Raw genomic sequence first — 27,053 nt, 5'->3', positions numbered from 1 at the left:
CAGACCTTAGCTCTATGGCCTTAAAAGTGATGCAGACTCTCCCTGCCTCAGCTTCTTCATCTGTAGAATGGGGATAATGATCACGACCTCCTCGTGGGATTGCTGTGAGAGTCAGAGGAGCTTATGTATGTGAGGTGCTCCAAATAGTACCTGACCCATAGTAAGTGCTCGGTCTCAATGAAATCATTAATCATTAATAGTCAGTGCCGTGGTTTAGCCACGAGAGAAGGGAAGGAAGAAAGGGCATGATAGGTCAGTGGCTGAAGCTGGTATATTTTATCGCTTCTCAATTCCAGTCTCTTGGGTCACGCAAGGAGAAAGTTTTGTAAGGCGAGGGAAGCAAATTATTTCTATCCTAATTATTTAGCCACCCCTGGGGTCGTTCCCAGGCCACACCCTTGTTCCATGGAGACACCCGCAGGGCAGGAGCATTGCATCATGTATGCAACAAGCAATTAAGCACACAAATCATGTGCCAGGCCATGCGCCAGGCTTGTGGATGCCACGGTGAGCAAGACAGATGTGTTCACTGCCCTCAGGGAACCTGCAGTCCGGCAGGGAAGAGAGACGGCCATCAAAGCAGCACTCCAATAAAAATAAACTTGCAACCCTGACAGCTGCTGGGAGAGCCGAGGCTGGGAGCCCCAGAGGCACAAAGAAAAGGCATTTGGCCAAGGCAGGGCAGGCTGGGAGCCTTCCCAGAGGAATTAATGGTGGAGATGTGAGCTGGAGGAAGAATGGGAGCTAGTGGGTGGGGGGGGAGGGACATGGTGGTGGGTGAGGTCCCTGGGCTGGGGGCAGAGGGAACCTTCCAGCTACATAGAGGGCCAGAGCGGCAGGAGTGGAGAGCGTGGGAGCTGCGTGGAGCTGGAGACAGAGGGCAGGGCCGTGGCACTGAGGTTTTATTTTGTGCGCACGGAGAAGTCACTGCAGGGCAGAAGCCTGCAGCGTTTCCCTGGCCAGGATAGGCTTCCAAAATCTGCTGTTAGGGGAAGAGGAGTGAGTGCCTGGAGGCTGTGAGGCCCTTGGGTCTGCACCAGCTCCCTGCTGGGTCCCCCCCCCCCCCCCCGGGACAGCACTCTGGCAGGGGGCAGATGCCCTCCCCATCCCCGACCCCTCGACAGTGGTGACACTCAGACCATTTGATGTCCGGTGGTCCGTGGTCCTGGGGCGGCATTTGTGGCCATCCAGGAGGGTGACCATGAGCTCCCCCGTCTGCCTAGTTGGGGAGGGAGAGCAGCCCTCATTTGCACCCCCGTTGTCCCACATTCCAGTGCCTGGGTTTGATTCCCTGCTGTGGCTTCTGACTCCAGCTTCCTGCTAATACAGACCCCGGAGGCAATGATGATGCTTAAGTTCCTGCCACCCATGGAGGAGACCTGCATTGAGTTCCGGGCTCCTGGTGGGGCCACTGTGGACATTTAGGGAGTGGGCCAGTGGGTGGGAGCTCACTCTCTCCCCGTCTCTGCCTCTCAAATTAACAATCAATTATTTCAAAGAAACCTCAGGGCAAGGCCAGTGTTCAAAGCCCCCTGGAGGCTACCGCCCAGAGCCCTTCTGCTCCCCAGGCCTCCTCCCTGCCTACCCAGGGTACTCTGGACCATTTGGGACAAATCTGAGTCGGCCACGCCTGCTTCTCCCTGGTGGGCCTTCCTGCAGCAGGAAGGGAGGGGTGGAGGCTGCTGGGAGAATTCTGCAGACAGGATAGGATGTGCAGAGGGCGTGGGGCATGCAGCCTCCCTAGGAGAGCTGGCTGGGAGTAGCCTGTGAATAGTAGGGCAGATAACCCCCGCTGCCCAGCCCACTGCGGAGCTCAGCGAGGGTCCTGATAAGGAGCAGGCGGAGCGAGCGGCGGAGGCCATGAGACTGATGATTCCAGGCCGCTCTCACCAGGATCCCGATAAACGCAGCCCCTCCCACTACCTGGAAGTCACTCCTACACCCTCATGGGACAGCCGCCAAACCTGCTATCCACCAACTCCTATCACTGCAGGCCGGACGCCCAGTGGCTCCCAGGCTGGATTTGGGGGCAGTGCCAGGGCCAGCTACACACGTCATTTCTCTCTCTTTCTCTCTTTCTCTCTTTCTCTCTTTCTCTCTCTCTTTCTCTCTCTCTTTCTCTCTCTCTCTCTCTCTCTCTTTCTCTCTCTCTCTCTCTCTTTCTCTCTTTCTCTCTTTCTCTCTTTTTTTTTTGACAGACAGAGTGGACCGTGAGAGAGAGACAGACAGACAGACAGAGAGAAAGGTCTTCCTTTTGCCGTTGGTTCACCCTCCAATGGCCACTGCGGCCGGCGCATCGCGCTGATCCGAAGCCAGGAGCCAGATGCTTATCCTGGTCTCCCATGGGGTGCAGGGCCCAAGCCCTTGGGCCATCCTCCACTGCACTCCCGGGCCATAGCAGAGAGCTGGCCTGGTAGAGGGGCAACTGGGACAAAATCCGGCGCCCCAACCAGGACTAGAACCCCGTGTGCTGGTGCCGCAGGTGGAGGATTAGCCTGTTGAGCCACGCACCGGCCCACACGTCATTTCTGCGACACTGGCCTCCTTCCACATGCAGGTGTTGTTGGAAGCACATCCCACATTTAGGGATCATAGCTACCTTTGGAGATAGGCATCATCATTACCTCCACTTTTTAAAAGATTTACTTATTTGAAAGGCAGAGCCACAGAGAGAGAAGAAGAGTGGTTCCATCCACTGGTTCTCTTCCCCAAAAGGCCACAATGACCAGGGCTGGGCCAGGCCAAAGCCAAGAGCTTGGAACTCCATCTGGGTTTCCTATATAGGTGCAGGGGCCCAAGCATTTGGGCCAACTTCTGCTGCTTTCCCAGGCCATAGCAGAGAGCTGGATCAGAAGTGGAGCAGCCGGGATGCGAACCAGTACTCACATGGGGATGCCAGTGTTGCAGGTGGCAGCTCAACCTGCTGAGCCATGATGCCAGGCCCTGGAAACTAGTTTTTAAAAAGGACCCTGCAGTAGGCTGAAAAATGGCCCCAATCTTGTCCACAGCGCATCCTCAGTGCCTGTGACGGTGGCCTTACGTGGCTAAAGGGACTTTTCCAGTGTGATGCAGCATGGCTCTGGGGAGGGCACGCCAGCCTGGGTTTTCTGAGTGGACCCAGTGCACTCACAAGCATCATTCCTCAAAGACACGGGAGGGCCAGAGAGGAGCCCGCGAGGTATTGGCAGAACAGAGCAGGGTGCTGTTGTATTGAAGATGGGGACACAAGCCAAAGCAAACAGGCAGCTTCTAGCACCCCAAAGACGCCAGGAACAGCTTCCCCTCTGGAGCCTCCACAAGGACCCAGCCCTGCTGACACCTTGAGTTTGGCCCCTTAGCACTCACTGCAAGCTCTGGTCTCCATGACTGGAAGATGACAGCTTTGCACGGTTTTAAGCAAGGAAGGTCATGGTCATTTGTTACAGTAGCAACAGAAAACCAATACCAGCTCTGTAAGTCAACACCATCAGGCATCCGTTTTGCATCTTGAACTACAGTGCTCCAAAGAAACCACTCTCAGGGCTGGCGCTGTGGCACAGTGGGTTAAAGTTCTGGCCTGCAACACCGGCATCCCATATGGGTGCTGGTTCGAGTCCTGGATGCTCCTCTTCCAATCCAGCTCTCTGCTATGGCCTGGGAAAGCAGTAGAAGATGGCCCAAGTCCTTGGGCCCCTGCACCCACATGGGAGACCCGGAAGAAGCTCCTGGCTCCTGGCTTTGGATCTGCCCAGTTCTGGCCATTGCAGCTATTTGGGGAGTGAACCAGTGGATGAAAGATTTATGTCTCTCCCTCCCTCCCTCTCCCTCTCTCTCTCTCTCTCTCTCTCTCTGCTCCACCTCTCTCTGTAACTCTGTCTTTTAAATAAATAAAATACATCTTTTTAAAAAAGAAAGAAAAGAAACCACTATCTCCAAGACAGTACACACCCTTAACTGAGTTGCAGGCTCCCAGGATGTGCCAGGGTGGAGGTGGGCAGGGCCAGTTCCCTGGGGTGGGTGTTAATTATACCCTCACCCTGCACCTGTGGGCAGTGAGGCTCAAGTCAAGGTCAGAGTGAAAGCCACGTGGTGTAGGCAGGTGTGTGGCTGGGAGTCCATGTGGGAACGTTGCCCTCTGTAAGTGCTTCGTTTACAAGTGGGCTCAGCGACCTCAGCAGTGAGCCACCCTGAGCCAGGCTTGGGTCTCTTTATTCCGGAAAAAAGAACCTGGGATTGTGGTGGAGGCAGAATCAGGGGCTGTAAATCTGCCTGGGTGGGGAGGAGGAGGAAGAGGAGGAGGAGGAGAGAGCAAGTGGAAAAGCAAGTGCATTTGGCAAGGAACTGATGTGGGTGGGGCAGGGGAGGCAGGTAAGCCCCTGGCTTCAAGGGCCTGAAGCAGGTGGGTGGGCAGAGGGCACAGAGCAGCTCTCCCTGCAGGGTCAGAGCGGGAAGCAGGGCATGCCTAGGTCTGCGAGGCGCGAGCTCTCCTGCTGTGTTCCACGAGGAACAGCAGTTCTGCTGAGGCTCCTGCCCAGGCACCAGCCTGCAGCAGCTCGACCTCACTGAGGATGAGAAAGCAGACAGGGATGTGCCGTTTTCACAGAAGAGGATTTGCAGGGAGAGAAAGAGAGTTCTACCTTCCTAGGAAGCCCGGCTGGCAGGCAGGAGAGGGCGTAAGCTCTGTGGGTGATCAGAGACCAGGTTTCTTGTGCCACTCTGCCATCTCCAGGGCACGCGGTTGCCACCTGCATGGGCGCGGCTGGCCCGCCCCGGGGAAGAGCAGGTGCAGGCGCTTAGAATTCTGCCCATACCTGTTGGCTCCAGCTAACTGCGGGGAGGCGGGGGCGTGTCGCTGCCCTGGGAGATTCAGGGGAATCCAGTACCAGGGAGCAGAAGAGGGGATGGGGGGTTAGCATTTCTGCTGTGGCCTTCAGACCTGAGCCTGGGAATCCAGGCTCTACATTCAGGCGCCGGACTTCAGCCCTGAGACCCGGGGCCCAGCGTGCGCTCAGGGCACTGTGGGAGGAAGTGGCGGTCATGGAGGGGAAGCCCTGCAGCAGCCCAGGATGTTAGAACCAGGTGGGCTTCTGGTCCCTGTGCTGGCTCACCCTCCACCCTCTCTGCTCCAGGGAAGCCCAAGTACCTGCACACCGGGGAGGAGGTAGACGGCGTGGACATGCGTGCCGAGGTCGGGCTCCTGAGCCGGAACATCGTGGTGCGGGGAGAGATGGAGGACGAGTGCTACCCCTACAGCAAGTACATCTGCCACTTCTTTGACTTCGACACCTTTGGGGGCCACATCAAGGTACAGCTGCCGTGGATAAGACTTCCCAACGTGCCAGCCTGTGATGGGGCGGGGGGCGGAGCCTCCTGCTGGGGAAGGGGCTGGGGGCGGGCAGCAGGAGGGGTCCAAGGAAGAGAGCCTTCCGGGAGCTGGAGACGTCTCACGTCTCATCTCCCAGCCCCGTGGTACCAGGCATACCCACCCTGAGCCTACATCTCCTGCCTTCCTTCTTTAAATCCTGGTCACTTCCTGGAAGAGGCAGCTCCTCACAGCAAGTCACAACGACAAGGGGCCCATTACAGTGCAGACGAAAGAAGGCGAGGGAATAGGTTAGAGCTGCTGCACTAACCTTGCCTGTGAGTTTGCGGTAGAGGCTGCTGAGCGGGGCTCTCACGGCACGGGGAAGGAAAGTGACCCGGGCTCCCTGGAGCTCTTGTCTTCTACCAGAAAGCACGGAGAGGATTACTCTCTCCTCTCCTCCCCAGAGCCCTGTCCTGGGCCTTGCAAAGAGCCGACACCTGCAAGTTCTTCGTGGCATCGTGGGCTCTGATGCTGGAGGCCTGACGCCACCCTGGAGTTTGCTAGGGACCTGCTCTCTGCCGCTCACGGACAGGACGCAGGGCATCCAGCGGAGCAGACTAAGGGAGGGAGACCTCCAGGACCCGAGCAGAGGTCCTGCGTCTCTCGGGAGGTCGTGGTGTGATGTCCAAACCTGCAAGCCAGCACTTCTGTCGACCTTGACCCCACTGATGCAAGGCTCCCAGGGCTGCCTGGTCATTGTCACCACCATTTCCTGTCGCTCCCAGGGGTGGAGGGAGGGGCGAGGGTGGCGGTGCTGCCACACATGCACACACTCTCACACACTGACACACTCACACACACTCAAATTCACATACACATGCAATTACACACACAAGTACACACATATACATTCATGTACACACATGTTCACATATATACACACATACTCAGACACTCAAATTCACACACATGCATACATACACTCACACACATACTCACAGATACACATTCATGTACACACACATGTTCACATACACTCACACATATACATTCACATACACACATTCCTGTACACACACATGTTCACATACATTCACACACATACAGACACACACTCAAATTCACAAACACGTGCATACACACACTCACACAATACATTCACGTACACACATTCATGTACATACACATGTTCACATACATACACACACATACACACACTCAAATTCACAAACACACGCATACACACACTCACACATATACATTCACATACACACATTCATGTACACACACATGTTCACATACATACCCTCATACACATACTCATAGACACACACTCAAATTCACAAACACATGCATACACACACTCACACATGCATTCATGCACACACACATGTTCACATGCATACACTCACACACACTCACACGCATACACACACTCACACTCAGACTCACCACCCAAGCACAGGCTTGGGGAGATGCCAGCATCAGCACCCCCTTCCTCCCACCAGGAGAAGGTCTCAGATGGCAGATGATGCCACAGGATCCACCGAACCCAGATTCCCCAGCCCTCCAGGGTCACGCTTCTGCCCCCTCCCCTAGTTAGCACAGGGCTCTCTCTCTTCCTGTGTTGCTCAGTGGCCTAGGAGGCCAGAGAGGCAGCTAGAGCAAGCCCAGCGAGGGCATCCCCACTCCAAGCCGTCCACTGTCTGTGACATCCTCTAATGTCGGGTCTGCCCAATTGGTCTCCATGGTCGGCGTCAGGGGGGTCGGGCTTCCCAGCCCCTCTGCAGAGAACACCTCTCATTTCCTGAGTGCCCGGGCGGGGTCCCCCACCCCACAGCACCTCTGCATTCTTGGGACATGCACCCCGGGCCCCAGGAAACAGGAGGTGCCTCGGGGGGTCCCTTCTTACTCTCGTCTCTCTTCTCCCAGTTTGCTCTGGGGTTTAAGGCGGCTCACCTGGAAGGCGTGGAGTTAAAACACATGGGGCAGCAGCTGATAGGTCAGTACCCAATCCACTTCCACCTGGCCGGGGATGTGGACGAAAAGGGAGGCTATGACCCGCCCACCTACATCAGGGACCTGTCCATCCACCACACCTTCTCTCGCTGCGTCACCGTCCACGGCTCCAATGGCCTGCTGGTAAGCACCTGTTTCCCTGGGACAGCAGCACGGGGACAGGCCCAGGGGTGGTTAGCACTGGAAGGTGTTTGGCTCCCTATGGCCATTGGCGGTTGAACCATCCTTAGCTTACATGTTAGAAAGACATCCATGGAGGGCAGGTCACTGAGATAACAGGAAGGAGAAAATTGGGGTGCGTCTTTAGCCAAGGCACCAGTCTTTGAGATGGGTGAGTGATTCGTTTGCTGTGGTTGCTGGGAGTCTGGTTCCTCCTGTGTCACATTGGAATGATGTGAAATCCCTGGGTCCTTCCAGGGCCACACAGCACAACAGCTCTGCTACCTGCAAATGAGGGAACCGTGCCAGGACTCTGGCAGCCTGGAGGTGAAGGGCCCTTCTCTCCTCCCATCCCAAGTGGTCTCAGAGCAGGTGCTGCTGGGAGATATAGCTACGCTGGTACATGAGTGCGTGCACCAGAGCCTTGTCTTGATTTTCACAGATAATCCGTGCACTAAACTGACCCTTCTCTAAATGAACTCCACTTATGCCCTGTCTAAACTTTAAAACTGGATATCACACAGTGGCACCCCAAGCTGAGGCCAGAAGCAGATGTGAGTTTTGTTGTTGTTGTGTTTGGCTTACACCATCTGTACACACTTGATTGTCTTTACAACTCTACTGATGTTGCTGCATCAAACTGAGCTCTCTCTGTAAAGGAACCATACTTCCGTCCTCTGCAAACTTTAAAATCACATGTTGCAAAATGACACAGTGCACCCGGGGCTCGGCAGGCAGCTGTGTTTCATGCAGTTTCGTTTGAGTTGGTGTCTGTAATTTAATAACAGATTCTCCATAAAAATCTGGATCCCCGGCTTCTCTGGAAAAGTAAGATGAGTAGGTAAAGTAGGAAGGGTTAGAAGCACTGGATCCAGTGCCTTCCTGGGCAGCTCCATGGATGGAGCAGTCACAGCTGCCCCTGCTAAGCTGGGTGTGCCTTCCCCAGCATGCACTGGGCGCAGCATTGACTATTACATTACAGTAAATACCCGGAGTCTATAATCACCGTGAATACACCAGCCCTGTCGCTGTCTATTACAGTGCCCCAAGTCCCCGGGCGGCTGCCACTCATCTCAATGCCTGCTGCCCACCGTGAGCATTTATGTCTGTGGCTCGCCAGGAGGGTGGAGGTGGAACGAGGCGTGGGGGCTCTGAGTGCGTCACTTCCAGTGCTAACGGATGTGCTCTTCTATCTCAAAGCAGTGCCAATCATCTCTGTTTTAAATGTTTGGATTTAGAAGCCTCCCACTGAGCTTAGAAGCAAGCACAGGAGGAGAGCATTGTGGTGTAGCAGGTTAAACCACCACGTGTGAAGCCAGCATATCCCCTATCAGAGCGCTGGTTCGAGTCTCGGTTGCTCCACTTCCTATAGAGCTACTTGCTAACGCACCTGGGAAGGCAGCAAAAGGTGGCCCAAGTGTGTGGGCCCTGCCACCCGTGTGGGGGACCCAGATGGAGTTCCTGGCTTTTGGCTTCAACCTGGCCCAGACCTGGCTGTTGTGGCCATTTGGGGGAAAAAACAGCAGATAGAAGATCTGAGCATGGCTCTGAGTGATGGCCTTGAACTTGATCTCAGCCGCCCCTGCGGCCTTCAATAGCCCACGTTTCCTTGCCTTCTCTGCTGTGTTTGTCTTCCCGGGCTATTTATAACCCACTCTCATGGCTCGCCAGGAGAACAGGAAGTGGTTCCACTGGGTGACCCTGGTATCGACTGAAATACTTACTGAGGGAGTAAATAGGATTCATGATCACACCCCTGCCATTTCCAAAGGCAACAGGGGAGGGTTGCTTATTCAAGAGAGCAGAGAGCTGGCCTGGAACAGGGTGCTTGTGTGCCTGGAGCCTCCCCGATCCAGTGAGTGAACACAGTTAGATAGACCGCGGTTTCGGCCACCGCTTTGCTCACTGGGGCTGTGTGATCTTGGTCGGATCATGTGACTTCTCTGTATCTCATTTCAAAAAAGAGAAGCCTGTCGGAGGGTGGTGTGAGATTTCGGCAAGGTGAAGAGGTATTAGCAACCAGCCCAGCACTGCGACATGAAGGTGCCTGGGTCCGGGGCCTGGGGGGACAGGGGACGGTGCTAGCTGCCTGGTCCCTGGGGAGCAGGCAGGTGTCACAGGGGAGATTCTGGAGGTGCTGGGGTGCTTTCCCTAGGTGAGTAGTTTTCAGTCAGGGGTGGTTTTGTAACATCCGGACTCCCCATGCCCCTACACACACACACACACACACACACTAATGTCCTGTCTCCCCATGCCCAACACACACACACACACACACACTAATGTCCTGTCTCCCCATGCCCCTACACACACACACACACACACACACACACACTAACGTCCTGTCTCCCCATGCCCACACACACACACACACACAACATCCTGTCTCCCCATGCCCCTACACACACACACACACACACACTAACGTCCTGTCTCCCCATGCCCCTACACACACACACACACACACACTAACATCCTGTCTCCCTATGCCCCTACACACACACACACACACACACACAAACGTCCTGTCTCCCCATGCCCACACACACACACACAACATCCTGTCTCCCCATGCCCCTACACACACACACACACACACTAATGTCCTGTCTCCCCATGCCCCTACACACACACACACACACACACACACACTAACGTCCTGTCTCCCCATGCCCACACACACACACACACACAACATCCTGTCTCCCCATGCCCCTACACACACACACACACACACACACTAACGTCCTGTCTCCCCATGCCCCTACACACACACACACACACACACACTAACATCCTGTCTCCCTATGCCCCTACACACACACACACACACACACACAAACGTCCTGTCTCCCCATGCCCACACACACACACACAACATCCTGTCTCCCCATGCCCCTACACACACACACACACACACTAATGTCCTGTCTCCCCATGCCCCTACACACACACACACACACGCACACTAACGTCCTGTCTCCCCATGCCCCTACACACACACACACACACACACACTAACGTCCTGTCTCCCCATGCCCCTACACACACACACACATACACACACTAATGTCCTGTCTCCCCATGCCCCTACACACACACACACACACATACATGCACACTAACGTCCTGTCTCCCCATGCCCCTACACACACACACACACACATACATGCACACTAACGTCCTGTCTCCCCATGCCCCTACACACACACACACACACACACTAACGTCCTGTCTCCCCATGCCCCCCCCACACAACATCCTGTCTCCCCATGCCCCTACACACACACACACACACACTAACATCCTGTCTCCCCATGCCCCTACACACACACACATACACACACACAGTAGAAAATTGGACAAAGATCTGCAGGCAATGTCACCATCAAGGGTGCTGCTGGCATCTACTGGGTGGAGGCCAGGGCTGCTGCAAAGCCCCCCGAAATGCCCAGGACGGCCCCTGAGAGGTTAGCTGTGCTGGTGGGTGGGGGCAGGGGATGCTGCGTGGATCTTCCGGGGCCTGGCGTGGCTGAAGTCTTTCATAGTTGTGGGTTGAACGGGTGTCCTGGGGAGCAGGGTGAGGGTTGTTGGTTGGATGAGGGTTGGTACCCGTGGGTGGGCATGAAGGTGAAAGATCTCAGGATAAGCGCTCTGTGCCTCTTCCTCGGCCCACGGTGGAGCAGGCCACCCCACGAGGTACTGAGCATCCCTAGGGGATGTGCGTGGAGGCAGGTGCCTGCTAGCTGGCGATGCCTGCCTTGGACGTGGCGGTGGGGTTCAGGCCAGGGACCCTGTGAGGACCTTTGTGCTCTGAGCTTGATGGATTCAAGCATGCAGATCCAGAAGGGGCCTCGGAGAGCAGAATTGAAGTCCCGGGTGGGAGGTGATTGGAGACAGCACGGACGCTGTGCTGGCGGGAGCGCTGCTGCGGCTGCGTCTCTGGTCTCCCGATGTCTGCTCTCTGCTTCCTCCACTGAGTCTGTGGCTGCAGGAAGGACATGGAAGGGCTGGAGGGTGCAACCTTTTAAGTTCCTCACCCAGGGATTGCAAATGAGGCTTGACACACACCGTGGACTTAAAATCTGGGCTTGGATCCATGAATCAGGGCACAATGGGGAGCACCAATATTGATCTTAGAATAAAGTCCTACCTGGTCCAGCTCAGGTGCCGACTCTGGGATGCAGCCAGCACCACTCCCTGTACTCCGGGACGTCTCCTCTGGGGATCCCTCGGACTAAGTCCTTGTAGGCTGAGACCTCACCAGAGTCGGCTCATGTGGCCCGGGCCGTGGTCTCCTCTTGGAGCCCCCTACTCACACAGGACATTTTGTCCCCTTTCCTACCCCCATGGAGCCTGGTCCCCCAGTGCCCCCAGCTGGAGGGGACTTAAAGTCACTCTTCCATCCCCCTGCTCCTCCCTCCCCAGCTCCAACACCTGTGCCAGGTCCATCTCCGACCTGGTGTTGGTTGACCGACTGCATGAGCACATGAATCGTGGGGCGCTTGGTGACGCATCCTGTGTTGACCCCGGCAGGTCAAGGACGTGGTGGGCTATAACTCCTTGGGCCACTGCTTCTTCACGGAAGACGGGCCCGAGGAACGCAACACCTTCGACCACTGCCTGGGCCTCCTGGTGAAGGCGGGGACCCTCCTCCCCTCGGATCGTGACAGCAAGATGTGCAAGATGATCACAGAGGACTCCTACCCCGGCTACGTGCCCAAGCCCAGGCAGGACTGCAAGTAAGTGCCGCCCGGCTCCGGGCACGGAGCGCCTGCGCCCAGGGGGGGCGGGCACCCGTGAGCAGGTGCTCACTCGGCCTCTCAGCTCAGCCCCGGGGGAGCACACGTCTGAGCGGTCTCTCTAAGGTCTCTTGGACCTTAGCCGCCGATGCTCGGGGCTCCCCGGAGACACCTCCTCGCCTTTCCCTTCTCCGTCTGCCCCAGGTGCGTGGTTCTGTCCCGACAGAGCCCCTCTTATTGATGCTGCGTGGGCTTCCTTCATGACAGGACGTGGGGTGCCGCCATGGCTCCTGCCGTGAATCCAGGCCCCGGCTCCCACTTGGTCATCCTCATCTAGACACGACACGGAGACAGACCTCCCCGTGCGCCTGGGCTTCCGGTCCAGAGTCTGCCCCCCCTTAGAAACGGCCAGCGAGCCGCTCTGAGCTCTTCCACCTTACCTGTCCTTTCCAGCCAATCTCAGAGTCCATCCACAAATTGCTTCTCCCTAAGGACCATGCCCTTGTTGAGAGAGGGAGAGAGAGAGAGAGAGAGAGGGAGAGAGAGAGAGAGATCTTCCACCTGCTGGTTCACTCCACCCCCTAGAACGGGGCACAGCCGTCAGGGCTGGGCCAGACTGAAGCCAGGAGCCTGGAACTCCATCCTGGTCTCCCACGCGGGTGCAGGGGCCCAAGCACTTGGCCATCTTCTGCTGCTTTCTCAAGTGCATAAGCTGGATCAGACGTAGAGCAACCCGGACTGGAGCAGGTACTTCGATATGGGATGCCGGTGTCGCAGGCGGCAGCTTAACCCACCACGGGCCAACACCAGCTCCCCCCACCCCCTGCTTTCCAATGTCTGAACATTGGAAAGCTTAATGAGAAAACCGGGGTTCAGACAGGCACAGCACTGACCCCTCACATGTCTGACACTGGAGTGTCACCGCGTGACTTAAGGAGCGCTGTGGCTCTTGACGTGACACCTCTGTCCCCTCCCACAGCGCCGTGTCCACCTTCTGGATGGCCAACCCCAACAATAACCTCATCAACTGTGCCGCCGCGGGATCGGAGGTGAGCAGAGAGTGGGGGCGGGGCTTGGGGCGGGGAGACAGTTACGCTCACCCCTGGAACTCGCCAGACAGCCTGGGCCCTGGCTGGGGTGAAGTGGGGGTGGACAAGCAGACTCGGTTCTAAATGACAGCTCTGTCATTGCACCATAAGTGGTGGCCGGAGCTCAGGCTGCCTGGGTGCTTTATGTATAACAACTCATTATTCAGTGAAATTGTTTTGGCTTAGAAGGGTCCCTGGCATCTCACTCACATAATGATTCTTGCATCCACTTTGTGATGTAGGCACTGCTATTGTCCCCCTCTGGTGGGAGGTGTGGAGGAAGAGGGAGTGGGGGAGGGAGAGCAAGGCCCCAGGGGTGCACAGAGCTGGGAGGTGGCAGGTAGGACATAAGCACAGCACTCTGTCGACACAGCCCTGCTCTGACCAATGCAGCCATGTTATTGGCCTGACCCTGACCCTGACCCTGACCCTGACCCGGTCAGTTGTTGTCTCTGGGCCTCAGCTTCTGTAACTACAGAATGAAAGGGAACAGCTGAGAGCCACTGGTGAACTTTGCTGAGTCAGAGGAGGAGCTGAACCCCGCAGTGACCCTGAAACCCAGCAATCAAGAGCCCACCGTGGCCAGCAGGGTGTGAGCCTGGAAAGGGTCTCAATGTCACAGTGGACCCCAGAAATTACACATGCTGCCTCCCTCCAAGAACCAGGCCACGTGGAGGTGTGCGGGGCTGGCTGGGTGGCCAGGGCCTGCTCGGGTGACAGCTCCAGCTCCGTCACCACTGTGCCACCCCGCCACTCCAGGCACACAAGTGCCCTCTCCCACTGTGGCGGGCCCCTGGGTCACCCTGACCATGAGCTTGCTGGTGCTGAGCCCCCTGGCTTTACCCTGTGCCTTGCCTCCACAGGAAACGGGATTTTGGTTCATTTTCCACCACGTCCCGACGGGTCCCTCGGTGGGCATGTACTCCCCGGGTTATTCCGAGCACATTCCGCTGGGAAAATTCTACAACAACCGGGCACATTCCAACTACCGGGTGAGTCTTCCCAGACCTTCCCGGGCCTGGACGGCCGCTCGCCTGTGGCTGGGCGCAACTGCAACCCCCTGGTGTGGGTCTCGGAGGAACCAGAGAGGCATCTCAGGTGCAGGGGTCACACAGCTGTCAGAACGCGGAGGACGCGTCAGCCACTTGCTGAGACTCAAACACCCCCTCCCCCACCCCTCCGGCTCCCCAGGGGCCTCCCCAGGGGCAATGAGGTGGGCCATGGAGCTGGGAGGTTGGGAGAGGCTGGGAAGGAATGCGAATTCCAGGGTGGTTTTCAACAGGAGCTGGGTAAGGGCACTGGGCCCAGGTGGAGCAGTGGCCTTAAGTGAGGCAGCACCAGGTGCAGGGTGGGACAGGGGCGAAGAGGAGGCACCTGCTGGATTGTGGGGTTCTCTGAGCAGAAGCGGGGGGTCCCTGCCTGGTGAGCCTCAACCCAACGCCCTTAGCGAGAGCCATCTTCACCTGGGACATCCCAGCTTGGGTTGGCTGAGTGACCTCAGACAAGATGCTTCCACAGCCTCAGTTTCCCCAATTGTACCTCAAAGCCTTCTTCCAGATTTAGTGCAAGCAATGCAGAAGGTGGCGGGTTCCTCCCCTCCCTCCTCATAGGCCCCTCTGCTCCCCTGAATGCAGCCGAGAGCCAGGCTGGGCCGATCCAAAGCCAGGAGCCAGGTGCTTCCTCCTGGTCTCCCACGCAGGTGCAGGGCCCAAGCACTTGGGCCATCCTCCACTGCCCTCCCTGGCCACAGCAGAGAGCTGGACTGGAAGAGGAGCAACCGGGACTAGAACCCGGCACTCATATGGGATGCCGGCGCCTCAGGGGGAGGACAAACCAAGTGAGCCACGGCGACGGCCCCCTGCCTGCAGCCTTGCACAGAAGTCACCGTGTCCCCGGCTGTGTCTTCTTTGCAGGCTGGCATGATTATAGACAACGGGGTCAAAACCACAGAGGCCTCAGCCAAGGACAAGCGGCCCTTCCTCTCCATCATCTCCGCCAGGTAATCAGCCCTCAGGTAGACAGAGCCCCTGGCGCCTTGGATTTTCATTCATTCACCTGGCACCGATGGAATGGCGCACAGGCGGGCCCAGCGTAAGGAGGAGACTAGAAAAAAAGGGGCGAACTCCACCTTCGGTTTCCTGCGAAGCCACATGTAGTGATGTCCATGCATAAGCCTGGAGCGGAGCTGCAGGCCGACAGATCTTTTTATTTATTTATTTATTTTTTATTTTTTTGACAGGCAGAGTGGACAGTGAGAGAGAGAGACAGAGAGAAAGGTCCTCCTTCGCCGTTGGTTCACCCTCCAATGGCTGCCGCGGCAGGCGCACCGCGCTGATCCGAGGGCAGGAGCCAGGTGCTTATCCTGGTCTCCCACGGGGTGCAGGGCCCAAGCACTTGGGCCATCCTCCACTGCACTCCCTGGCCACAACAGAGAGCTGGCCTGGAAGAGGGGCAACCGGGACAGAATCCGGCGCCCCGACCGGGACTAGAACCCGGTGTGCCAGTGCCGCAAAGAGGAGGATTAGCCTAGTGAGCCGCGGCGCCGGCCACTGACAGCTCTTTTTAACAGGTGCTGCCAGAACCCCAAGGGAGCTGGCCAAAGAGCCTTCTTGGTGTCCACCAGAAGTGGGTGACACCAACTGGAAACCATTCATCTTAGCAAAATAAGCCAGTCCCCAAAAACAAACATTGTGTATTTTCTTTGACTTGTGGCAGTTCATATCTACTACAAAAAATAAAAAATGCGTGGAGATGAAACAGACGTCTCGTGATTGGATCGTTGCTTTCAGCCCCTGTGTAAACTCCTGTGGAGCTGTGGTCTTCCTGCTTTGTACCTGTTGAATAGTATGGGCAGTGGGGCAGCAGGCCTGTGCTGATCGGGTGGATGGATATTGTGTCTTTGCAAAAATTAAAGGCAAAAAAGCAAGCAAGGAAGGAAGGGGGTGGAGGGAGGGACAGAGAGAGGGAGGGAAGTATGGTTATGTTCTTAGAATTACCAGTGACATACATGAAAACTACTCTCTTGACATTAATGAAAATTTAAGAAGCAGTCAGTAAGAAAGAAGTGGGTGACACAAGTGGCAGGCAGATGTCCACCGAGCACTGTGGCTGGAAGGGGTGTCGGTGAGTGTGGCTCAGCACCGCATTCTGGAGCTAAGTGCCTAGAGAGGGCACTGGTGCAGGTGGTGGGAGACCCTGCCCAGGCGGGGGGCTGGCCTCTGATCCCCACCCCCGCCACCACCACTGCCAACACACTGGGCCCCTGCTTGGAGGAAGCTCTCCCGTGGTGTTACTGCCAAACAGGGAAAGTGACTTGCTTGTGGCTTGCATGGGGAGCAGCCCACTCGCTCCTGTGATGAGCTCAGAGACTTGCCTCCAGGGGCAGGTGGTACTGATGGGTGCCCTCTGGGTCCCGCAAGCAGGGAGAAGGTCAGGGGACTCAAAGGGGTCAGTGGAGGAGCCCCCCTCCCCCCCCACACACACATCAGCACTGCCACCTGTGCCCTCCCCACGGTGTGTTCCAGATACAGCCCTCACCAGGACGCCGATCCGCTGAAACCCCGGGAGCCGGCCATCATCAGACACTTCACGGCCTACAAGAACCAGGACCACGGGGCCTGGCTGCGCGGCGGGGATGTGTGGCTGGACAGCTGCCGGTGAGTCAGTCGGGAGTCGCACGGGGCATTGCGGCTTCCTCGGGCAGGGGAGAGGAGAGCGAGGCAGACAGGGGCATGAGACGTGTTGACCTCTGGCCAGGCTGGGGCAGAGACTGGCACCAGGCAGTGACCCCCAGAGCAGCATCTCGGCCTCCACCCACTCTGTGGGCCCCTGATTTGCCTCCAAACACCTGCTGGGCTTAGCTGTCTCGAGGTCACAGTTAGCCAAGGCGAGGGAGGAGGAAGCCAGGCTGTTCTGGACACCCACTGTGTGCAGAAGCCTTGACTTCCTCTTGTATTGTGTTTCTTGGACACACAAATTCTCTTTTTAAGATTTATTTGTATGGCAGAGCAACACAGAGAGGGAAAGACAGACAGACAGACAGACACACACACACACCCACACAGAGAGAGAGAGAGAGAGAAGCAGAGATCTGCAGAGGGACGGGGTGAGCCCCGGGAGCACCTGCTGCCAGCCTGGGAGGTGCCCAGGCCACGTCCTGGCTGGCAGAGGGACAGGAGGCCTTTGCCCTACACAGGTCCTGGGTTTGAGATGAGGGCCGGGAGCGGCGGTGCCTGGTCTGGATGCGGCAGGGTGTGCAGAGGGACTGGGAGCTAGCTTGTGCTGAGGGCCGGTGGTGCGGGCACTGGAGTGGGCAGAGCCGCACCACATGGCCTGGGTGTGCAGGATGCGCTGTAGATGGCTCTCCCTAGAGCAGAGCCAGGGGAAAGACAAAGCAAGCCGGCATCAGCACTGCGCTTCTCACAGCCGTCCACGCCGGGCTCACTGGGCGTTTTAGATTTGGGGTTCCTGCATAGACCCTCAACATCAGGCTTGGAGCAGCAGGAAGACCCTCCCCCCCACACACACACACCCCACTCTGCCACTGTGTCTTCCAGTCCCCTGCCGGTCTCATCCCAAGGTAGCAGGGGTCTCCCAAGGCTGTGGCCCCATGGGGAGACAAAGCCCAGTGCCCTCAGAAGAGGGGGATCCCTTGGAGGACTTTGGGCACTTGGCCCATATGGTCACCGCCCTGGGCACTGCAGGCCACAGGTGAGCAGGGGAGAGCACTGGGCTGGCTGTGATGCCATGGCCGTGGTCCCTGTGAGCCAGACACGGAGCAGGCGAGCAGCCACTCAGTGGCTGTGCCCTGAATTTTGGAAGAGCAGGCAGAAAGACTGAATGAGGCTACAGTCACCAGGAGGGGGCTGCCAGTGTCTGTGAGGTCCCCAGCCACACAGCAGGGAACGAGGGGGCACGGGCAGAGCCCTGGGGAATGACAACAAAGAGGGGAGGTGCTGATTGTCCGCTCTTGTCCCCAGGTTCGCCGACAATGGCATCGGCCTGACGCTGGCCAGGTAAGAGCACCTGCCGCTGGGCGTGGCCTCCCCGGGAGCTTGCCTGTAGGGCCCTCGTCCCAAACACCTTCTCTCTGCAGTGGTGGCACCTTCCCGTACGACGATGGCTCCAAGCAGGAGATCAAGAACAGCTTGTTCGTGGGCGAGAGTGGCAACGTGGGCACGGAAATGATGGACAATCGGATCTGGGGCCCGGGCGGCCTGGACCACAGCGGAAGGACCCTCCCCATAGGCCAGTAGGTTTGCAAGCCCGGCAGTTCCCTTGTTCCGTGTGGCTTCACCCCAGTGGCAGAGAGAGGCTAATGGGTGACTTCTTTTTTTCAATTTATTTGAGAAGCAGAGAGATAGAAAGAAAGAGCTTCCGTGTGCTGGTTCACTTACCAAACACCTGTAGTGGGTGGGGCGGGGCTGGGCTGGACAGAATCCAGAAGGCAGAAATTCAAACAGGGTCTCCCACGTGGGTGGCAGGGACCCAGTCACTTGAGCTGTCATCTGCATTAACGGGAAGCTGGAGTCAGGAGCCGGAGCTGGAACTGAATCCCAGGTACCCGGATATGGAACACGAGCGTCCTAACCAACGTCTTAACTGATAGGCTGAGGACCTGTGGGGGATTCCCACCTGTGGGCCACGAATGCTTCTGTCTTCCTTCAGCCAGTGAGATCACGGGAATGATGGCAAAGGGGTGAAACCTGGTACGGAGCGAGAGATGTCAGGATACAGCCCTGAGCCACAGGGCGGGGCGGCCACCGAAATGCGCCGTGATGGCCGTGGTCTATGCTAATAGGAATCCTGTGTGCAGGATCAGGGACCGAGAGCCTGGCCCCTCTCCAAAGGCACAGCCACTTGGACTGTCGTGTCCACTGCTGAGGATGCAGGAGTGAGAGTCAAGGCTCAGAGCCCGTGGACACCACAACCACACCAGGACGGCAGCAGAACCTACGTCACGGGACAGGGCAGCATCCTTGGGTCCCTGCAGGGGGCCTGCGCGCACACAGGCTTGGGGCTGCCGTGCACATGAGAAACGAGACTTAGGTCCCCTGGCCCCCGGGGTTAGCATTGCTTTAGTGCAGGGAAGATTTTTTTTCTTTTTTTCTTTTTATTTATTTTTATTTATTTATTTATTTATTGACAGGCAGAGTAGACAGTGAGAGAGAGAGACCTTTTGCCATTGGTTCACCCTCCAATGGCCGCCGCGGCCGGCGCGCTGCGGCCAGCGCACCGCGCTGATCCGATGGCAGGAGCCAGGTGCTTCTCCTGGTCTCCCATGGGGTGCAGGGCCCAAGCACTTGGGCCATCCTCCACTGCACTCCCTGGCCACAGCAGAGAGCTGGCCTGGAAGAGGGGCAACCGGGACAGGATCCGGCGCCCCGATCGGGACTAGAACCTGGTGTGCCGGCGCTGCAAGGCGGAGGATTAGCCTAGTGAGCCGCGGCGCCGGCCGGGAAGATTTTTTTTTTAAGATTTATTTATTTATTTGAAAGAGTCACACAGAGAGAGAAGGAGAAGCAGATAGAGAGAGAGAGAGGTCTCCCATCCACTGGTTCACTCCCCAATTGGCCGCAACAGCCAGAGCTGTGCCAATCTGAAGCCAGGAGCCAGGAGCTTCTTCCAGGTCTCCCATGCTGGTGCAGGGGCCCAAGCACCTGGACCATCTTCTGCTGCTTTCTAAGACCATTATTAGGGATCTGGATTGGAAGTGAAGCAGCCAGGACTTGAACCGGTGTCCGTATGGGATGCCAGTACTGCAGGCGGTGGCTTTACCCGCTACGCCACAGCGCCAGCCCTGGGAAGATTTTTCTAAGTCAAGTTTTCTGCACAACAGACTACCGGGGCTATCGCGAGGATCCTTGGGTTCTGAGGCCAGCGGAGGCTGAGCCAAGGTGGGGATTGGAGAGGGCAGTGGGTGCCGGGGGAGCTGATGAACTGACGGAAAGCCCCAGCCTGGGTCAGTGGCGGGAACTCCCTCCTCCCTGCGTGTCTACTGAGATCTGTGCTCTGATGGGAATTCAAGCCACAGGGCAAGGCTCTTGAGCATGGGAGCCCCATGACTCCAAGATAAGATCAGCCTCTCGCCTCCCTGGGCTATGTTCTCGGAGAACGTGGTTCTTGCCACGGGAGTCAGCAGCCCCACTCCTGTGCATCTTTGGATAGGGGACAGATCCATTCTCCTTCCCTCTCCCCTCCGCTGCCCTCATGTCCATGGAAGGGGAGTGGCCTGACACAGAGGTAGAGACACCAGTCAGAGCTTCAGCGGTGGGCGTGGAGGATAAGCAGGCCCAGATTTGGGGCCGGGCCACCAGGAAGCCCAGCCAGCCCCCACGGGCCCTCATTTCCCACGGCTTGCTCAGGAGGCTCAGGCACGTGGGAGCAGCATCCCTGAGCGACCCACGGCCGGCTGGGCCAAGGCAGAGCCTGCAAGTCCTTGTCTAGTCTTCCACTCCACCCCGAGCCTGTGGCCCCTGCCCACCTCCCCCTAGTGCCTTCCAGCCATGGGTGAGGTCTTGCGCAGTCCACAACCTTCCACCTCCCCCAAGGCTCATCCAGGAATGCTGCGAAAGCCGCGTGGCTATGGTCCCTCCTGTGGCTTCTCGCCTCCCTCTGTTTCCCAAGCCCAGCCCCTTGCTAGGTGAAAGGCTTGCTCACAGCCGAGAAGGGCAGCTGGTTCTCAACGGATGAAGCTGTTGCTATAGCAACTGACACCAAGGCAGTCACAACGCACAGCTCTCTCCTCCCCGGCGACACAGCATTGCTCTCTCCAGCAGCATCCAGTGTTGGCCCAGTCGCTCTGCATAGGATGGAAAGACCGGGGGCACTGTTGCTATAGAGGACCACCCCCCCAAGCCTCAGGCCAGCAACCAAGTAGACCAAAGTAGCCAGTCACTGATTCGCCCACCAGCCACCCATCCATCACTCCTCCAGCCGCCATTCCCTTCTGTTGCCCTCACTCGGTCTGTACTTGCCTTGTCAGTGAATTAATGAATGACTCAGTGATGCTGCGGCATTGGGAGAGTTGCAGGGGTTGGGGATCAGGGACAGCTTTGCCCGGAAGTCCGTCTCCCGCCCACTTTGGAGGAAGCAGACATGGCGTTCCGACTGACACGTGACTCGCTTCGCTCCGCAGGAATTTTCCGATCAGAGGGATCCAGTTCTACGACGGCCCCGTCAACATCTTCAACTGCACTTTCCGAAAGTTTGCGGCCCTGGAGGGCCGGCACACCAGCGCCCTGGCCTTCCGCCTCAACAACGCCTGGCAGAGCTGTCCCCACAACAACGTGACCGGCATCACCTTTGAGGATGTCCCGGTGAGTGAGGTGCCCGCGGCAAAGCCAGACTCGGCACGGTGATTCACAAGTGCCCCACGGGGGCCGGGATGGGAGCTGTGGCCGCCGCCACCACAGGGGTTGAAAAGCCTTCCCGAGTAGGCTGGGCCGCGTCCCAGTTTGCTCTGTGTCCAAACTGGAAAAGTACAACCAGAGGCGGCCCTGCAGGTCAGGGCTGGGCTGAAGGCGGAATGCTGGGCTGCGAGAAGCAGCTGAGCCTACACTGGGGCCCAGCCTTGGCCTTGACCAGGTCGCCTGAGCGGGCATAAAGAATCCAAAAGCCCAGGAGAGTCCAAGGCACAGTTCCCGGGTCATCTCTTCTGAGAGGAGAATGCAAACAGTGGCCTCCTGGCCAGGAACAGCAGAGCAGGGGAGCAGGCCCAGGGCTGCCCTGAGACCCGGCAGGTCCACACCTCCTGGCACATTTCCCTCTGGTTGTGGAATTCCTCCTCCTCTTCCTCCTGGCTCCTGCCTTATGCCCGTGTGTGTCCAGCTCCTGGCAGGCCCAAGGACAGGCCTGTGTGGATTCACTTTCCCATACAAACCTTTCTTTCTCGTGTACACACCACACACACACACACACACAGGCCCCCTGCCAGCTTGGCCACGCCCCCATCTCAGAGCAGTCTGGCCTCCAAGAAGCAGAGGCACCGTGAACTTCTGCCCATCGCTCTGGCTCCTCCGGGAGGTTGGCCGTGCAGTGCCCCCCACTGCCCAGAGCGTCTCTGGCTTGGCTGCTTTAGAAAGTCAGCAGAAACTGGAAACTTCACCCTGGGGCCCCGATCGTGGCTGCGTGTACCTGCCCCTGCTGGCCTGGCCTGACGTTCCCGGGGCCGTGTTCAGATTACTTCCAGAGTGTTCTTCGGAGAGCCGGGGCCCTGGTTCAACCAGCTGGACATGGATGGGGATAAGACGTCCGTGTTCCACGACGTGGACGGCTCGGTGTCCGAGTACCCTGGCTCCTACCTCACCAAGGACGACAACTGGCTGGTCCGGCACCCCGACTGCATCAACGTGCCCGACTGGAGAGGCGCCATCTGCAGTGGGCGCTATGCACAGGTGGGGACGCCGCCCGGGGCCTGCACACAGCCACTCACAGGACAGGCGTTCAGCAGGCGCCTACTGTATGCTCGGCTGTGGAGCAGGCCAGACCAAGACACACGATGCTTCCTTTTCCTCTTTATTTCCTTTGTTTCCTGCCCTCCCTCCGCACTCAATAGGATTTTCATGAAGTCATAGTCACAACACTGGAAGCACGATGCTTCGGAAACAGAGCGGGTGTTTAGGGCCGTGGCTAAGCTGCCACTGGGGACCCCCGCATCCGGTATCAGAGAGCCTGGGCTTCAGTCCTGGCTCTGCTTGCAACAGCAGCTTCCTGCTACTGCACACTCTGGGAGGCAGCAGGAGCAGGCTCAGATAGGGCCCCTGCCACCCACATGGGAGACCTGCATGGAGTCCCTGGCTTCAGCCCAAGCCATTGCAGGCATTCGGGGAGAGAACCAGCAGATGGGGGCTCTGTCTATGGCCCTCTTCCCCTCCCCAACCTCGGAGCGGGTGTTTAAGATGCCCTGAACACCTGAGTTGCATTCCCGGTTCTGGCTCCTGTTCCAGTTTCCTGGATGCAGACCCTGGGAGGCAGCAGGAATAGCTCAAATAACTGAGTTCCTGCCACCCATGTGGGAGACTTGGATTGAGTTCCCATTACCTGGCTCTGGCCCCAGCTCAGCCTCGGCCATGGCAGGCATTTGGGGAGTGAGGCAGGTGGGGGTGTGCACACACACACACACACACACACACACTCCGCCTCTCAAATGAATAAGTAAATGTTGAAAATTCAAGTCCAGAGCCGGCGCCGTGGCTCAATAGGCTAATCCTCCACCTAGCGGCGCCGGCACACCGGGTTCTAGTCCCGGTCGGGGCGCCGGATTCTGTCCCGGTTGCCCCTCTTCCAGGCCAGCTCTCTGCTATGGCCAGGGAGTGCAGTGGAGGATGGCCCAGGTGCTTGGGCCCTGCACCCCATGGGAGACCAGGAAAAGCACCTGGATCCTGGCTCCTGCCATCGGATCAGCGCGGTGCGCCGGCTGCAGCGGCGGCCATTGGAGGGTGAACCAACGGCAAAGGAAGACCTTTCTCTCTCTGTCTCTCTCTCTCACTGTCCACTCTGCCTATAAAAAAAAAAAAAAAAAAAAAAAAAAAAAAAAAATTCAAGTCCTGAGCTGCACTGGCCACATTTCCACTGCTTAAGGGCCACCTGGGGACAGCGGCTCCTGGACCGCACAGGGTGGGTCTCAATGGAGCCTGGAATGAGGCAGAACTGAAATATTTGTGAGCCGCTACGGTCTGATTGTCCCTGCTAGTCTCTGGGTGAGTGGCCTGTGAACAAATGGATAAGGGGAGAGAGGCCCGAGCAGGTGAAGTCACCAGATCTGGAGGGAAACGCGGTCTCAGAAGCGGAAGTTGCCCTCCCAAGCATCCCACGAGGCCGTGGATTATCGTCGCTGCGGACAGCAGGGCGGGGGGTGTTAGAGAGGAGCTGAGTGGTGTACTGGGGGTGAGAGAAGGATGGGGGAGAGGAGGGAGCCACAGGGGTGGGGGAGAGGAGGGAGCCGTAGGGGGGCAGGGGGAAAGGAGGGAGCCGTAGGGTGGGGGAGAGGAGGGGGCCGTAGGGTGGGGGAGAGGAGGGAGCCACAGGGGTGGGGTGGGCGCAGCGGGCAGCTGGGGAGTGGGTGCCGGAGGGGGGAGGGGCTGGCCTCCAGTAGGAGGAGGGGCCTGCGGGCCGAGGACCGAGGACCATCAGATCTGGGGGAGCGAGCCCCAGGAGGGAGGCCTGCGGAGAGCGATAGGGTCTGGAACAGCTGCTGGAAGGAGTGGGAGACAGCGACAGGAGGCCTGTGGCAGCGCTGCACACCCCATGTGGACCTGTGGGCCTGTGGGGGGCCTCTCTCCCAGGCCCACTGCAGAGCCCCATGGGAGGTTCCCAGGGCTGGCTTCTGTTGTGCATTGGGGGCAGAGCACTGACAGGAGGGTGCAGGGAAGATAAGAAGGGTGATGGCGTGAGAAGAGGGTGAGAGGCGGGAGACGGGAGCCGCAGCCTGCAGCCCCAGTCTGCATTGTCATTGTCATGGGTGCCACCCTGCCAGGACAAGCCCCACAGGGAGCCTCGCTTTTCCTGGCCATCCTTTCCTCCCATGCATTCCTTGTCTCTGTAAGGGGGACCTCAGAAAGGCAGAGTTGCAAAGAGAGCGACAGACACAGAGAGAGAGAGAGAGTCATTGAGCTCTCCAGATGACTGCAACAGCCAGGGCTGGGCCAGGCTGAAGTTGGGAGCCTGGAACTCCACTCGGGTCTCCCACCTTGGCCTTGAGCCATCTTCTGCTGCCTTCCCAAGTGCAGTTGCAGGAAGTGGAGCAGCCGGGACTTGAACCTGCGCTCTCATGGGATGTCAGCACCCCAGGCGGAGGCTTAGCCTGCTGCACCATGGCCCTGGCTCCTCTCCCTCCAATTTCCAGCTTACACACATTCTCAATACCTTTGACCTCTTTGATCCTCGGAGCAGCTCCGTAAGACAGGACGCCTCTCTTCCCATCCCATATGCGATTCACAGAGGGGTTGGTGGCTCCTCCTGCCACAGGTGCAGAGTCGTGGACCCCTGGTGGGTGGTGTCTGTTGCCATAGCTACAGAGACATCTCCCTCTGCACGTGCCATGTACCATAAGAGAGGAAGGTGTTTTAAGCTGAGGCTGGCTCCTTGCTCCATGGTTGAGTGTCTTGCTTTGAGCTTTTTCCCTACAATGGAACACCCTTCAGTCGCCCAGTGCGTGCCCTCACCCACAAGGATGCCCCACAGGGGCCGGAGGGAGAAGTAGGCCAACAGCCCCAGGCACACTCTCAAGTGCCTGCACAGCGACCACCAACCCACAGCGAGTGGCATTTGCAGTGAAACTCCCCTGCCCTCTCTCTCCCTTCCCCCGCCTTCTGCATCCTCCTCCTTTTTTGAAAATTCGCCATCTGATTATTGGGCGACGCCCCGCCCCTGCAAGTTTCCAGCCCACAACACTGTGCTTCTTTGAAGATGCACAGAGCACACAGTTGCCGGGTTGCACGGCGCAGCTGGGACCCCGCCCCCAGCAGCGAGAGACGTCCCCTTATTTGACCTGTCTTCCATTCACGCCTTCTGTAAAGGGCTCTGCATCGAGAAAGCACTTTTGAACGTGGTCAGAGGCTAACCAGACGCTCGCTCTGGGGCCGATCCCTGGTTACAGCCTCCTCATGCGTCTCCTGATTGGCTCTTGACAGATGTACATCCAGGCCTACAAGACCAGTAACCTACGAATGAAGATCATCAAGAATGACTTCCCCAGCCACCCTCTGTACCTGGAGGGGGCCCTGACCAGGAGCACCCACTACCAGCAGTACCAGCCGGTCATCACGCTGTACAAGGGCTATACCATCCACTGGGACCAGACGGCCCCCGCCGAGCTCACCATCTGGCTCATCAACTTCAACAAGTGAGTGCTGGCCATGCCTCCCTGCAAATGCCCGGGCTCGCTGCTCCCAGAAGCTCAGGCCAGCCCCAGGGATCCCTGCAGGAGGTGGCTGGAGGGGTCCGTGTCACCTGGGCGCCCCCTCTGGGCGAGGGTGGCCTGGGGCAAGACAGGTGGCCTCCCGGAGCCTCAGCTCCGTCCCCTGTGAGGTGAGGATGCTGCTGTCTTGCAGGAGTGCACTGGGGGCTGTGACAGGCGTCTCAGGCAGTGCAGTGGCCCTGTGCAGTGAGCCTTCTGGTTCCCATGTCACCTGGAGAGGAACGAGGCCCTGCGAAGCTCAGGGCCCAGGCTGAGGGCCTCTGCCCGGGGCTTTCCATGTGGGTGTTCCCGTGTGCATTAGGCACTTGCCACAGGAATCCTGTGAGACGGACACTTTGAGACCCAAAAGAGACGCCATGGGCCCCATGATGGGCAGGCGGGTGCAGGGCCAGTGTGCTTGGACAACACCCACGTTGAGAGAACGTCCTTGCTCTCGCCTGCGTCCCTGCTATGGCAGCCCCAGTGCAGGTGTGGGAGGTGCACAGCTGGCCCCTTCTGATGCCACTGGCTCCTCCTCTGTCCTTCAGCACTTGGTGACCACCAAGAGCAGGTGTTCTTTCTTTTTTTTTAACTTTTATTTAATGAATGTGAATTTCCAAAGTACAACTTATGGATTACAATGGCTTCCCCCCCATACCGTCCCTCCCACCCACAACCCTCCCCTTTCCCACTCCCTCTCCCCTTCCATTCACATCAAGATTCATTTTCAATTATCTTAATATACAGAAGATCAGCTTAGTATACATTAAGTAAAGTTTTCAACAGTTTGCTCCCACACAGAAACATAAAGTGAAAAATAATAGATGATTTTTTTATATGATGATGAAATCAGATCAGACCTA

The 27,053-nt window shown here is 57.8% G+C and overlaps 1 protein-coding gene across 1 annotated transcript in view; it reads left to right on the top strand.

Moving 5' to 3' along the window:
* Positions 1-27,053, top strand: part of CEMIP (cell migration inducing hyaluronidase 1) — a 153,713-nt gene that overhangs the window by 113,066 nt on the left and 13,594 nt on the right. The window contains exons 12-23 of the mRNA XM_002721460.5: positions 5,109-5,284; positions 7,217-7,426; positions 11,999-12,204; positions 13,184-13,253; positions 14,156-14,284; positions 15,206-15,291; positions 16,817-16,948; positions 18,272-18,307; positions 18,388-18,543; positions 21,430-21,610; positions 22,472-22,687; positions 25,925-26,136. Coding sequence (XP_002721506.2) covers positions 5,109-5,284; positions 7,217-7,426; positions 11,999-12,204; positions 13,184-13,253; positions 14,156-14,284; positions 15,206-15,291; positions 16,817-16,948; positions 18,272-18,307; positions 18,388-18,543; positions 21,430-21,610; positions 22,472-22,687; positions 25,925-26,136 — 1,810 coding nt within the window. The remainder of the gene's footprint in view (positions 1-5,108; positions 5,285-7,216; positions 7,427-11,998; positions 12,205-13,183; positions 13,254-14,155; positions 14,285-15,205; positions 15,292-16,816; positions 16,949-18,271; positions 18,308-18,387; positions 18,544-21,429; positions 21,611-22,471; positions 22,688-25,924; positions 26,137-27,053) is intronic.

Source organism: Oryctolagus cuniculus, chromosome 12, assembly GCF_964237555.1.
Source record: "Oryctolagus cuniculus chromosome 12, mOryCun1.1, whole genome shotgun sequence".
In the NCBI taxonomy this organism is placed as follows: domain Eukaryota; kingdom Metazoa; phylum Chordata; class Mammalia; order Lagomorpha; family Leporidae; genus Oryctolagus; species Oryctolagus cuniculus.
Note: the sequence above shows the minus strand (reverse complement) of the source record. Positions and strands in the feature narration are given on the sequence as shown.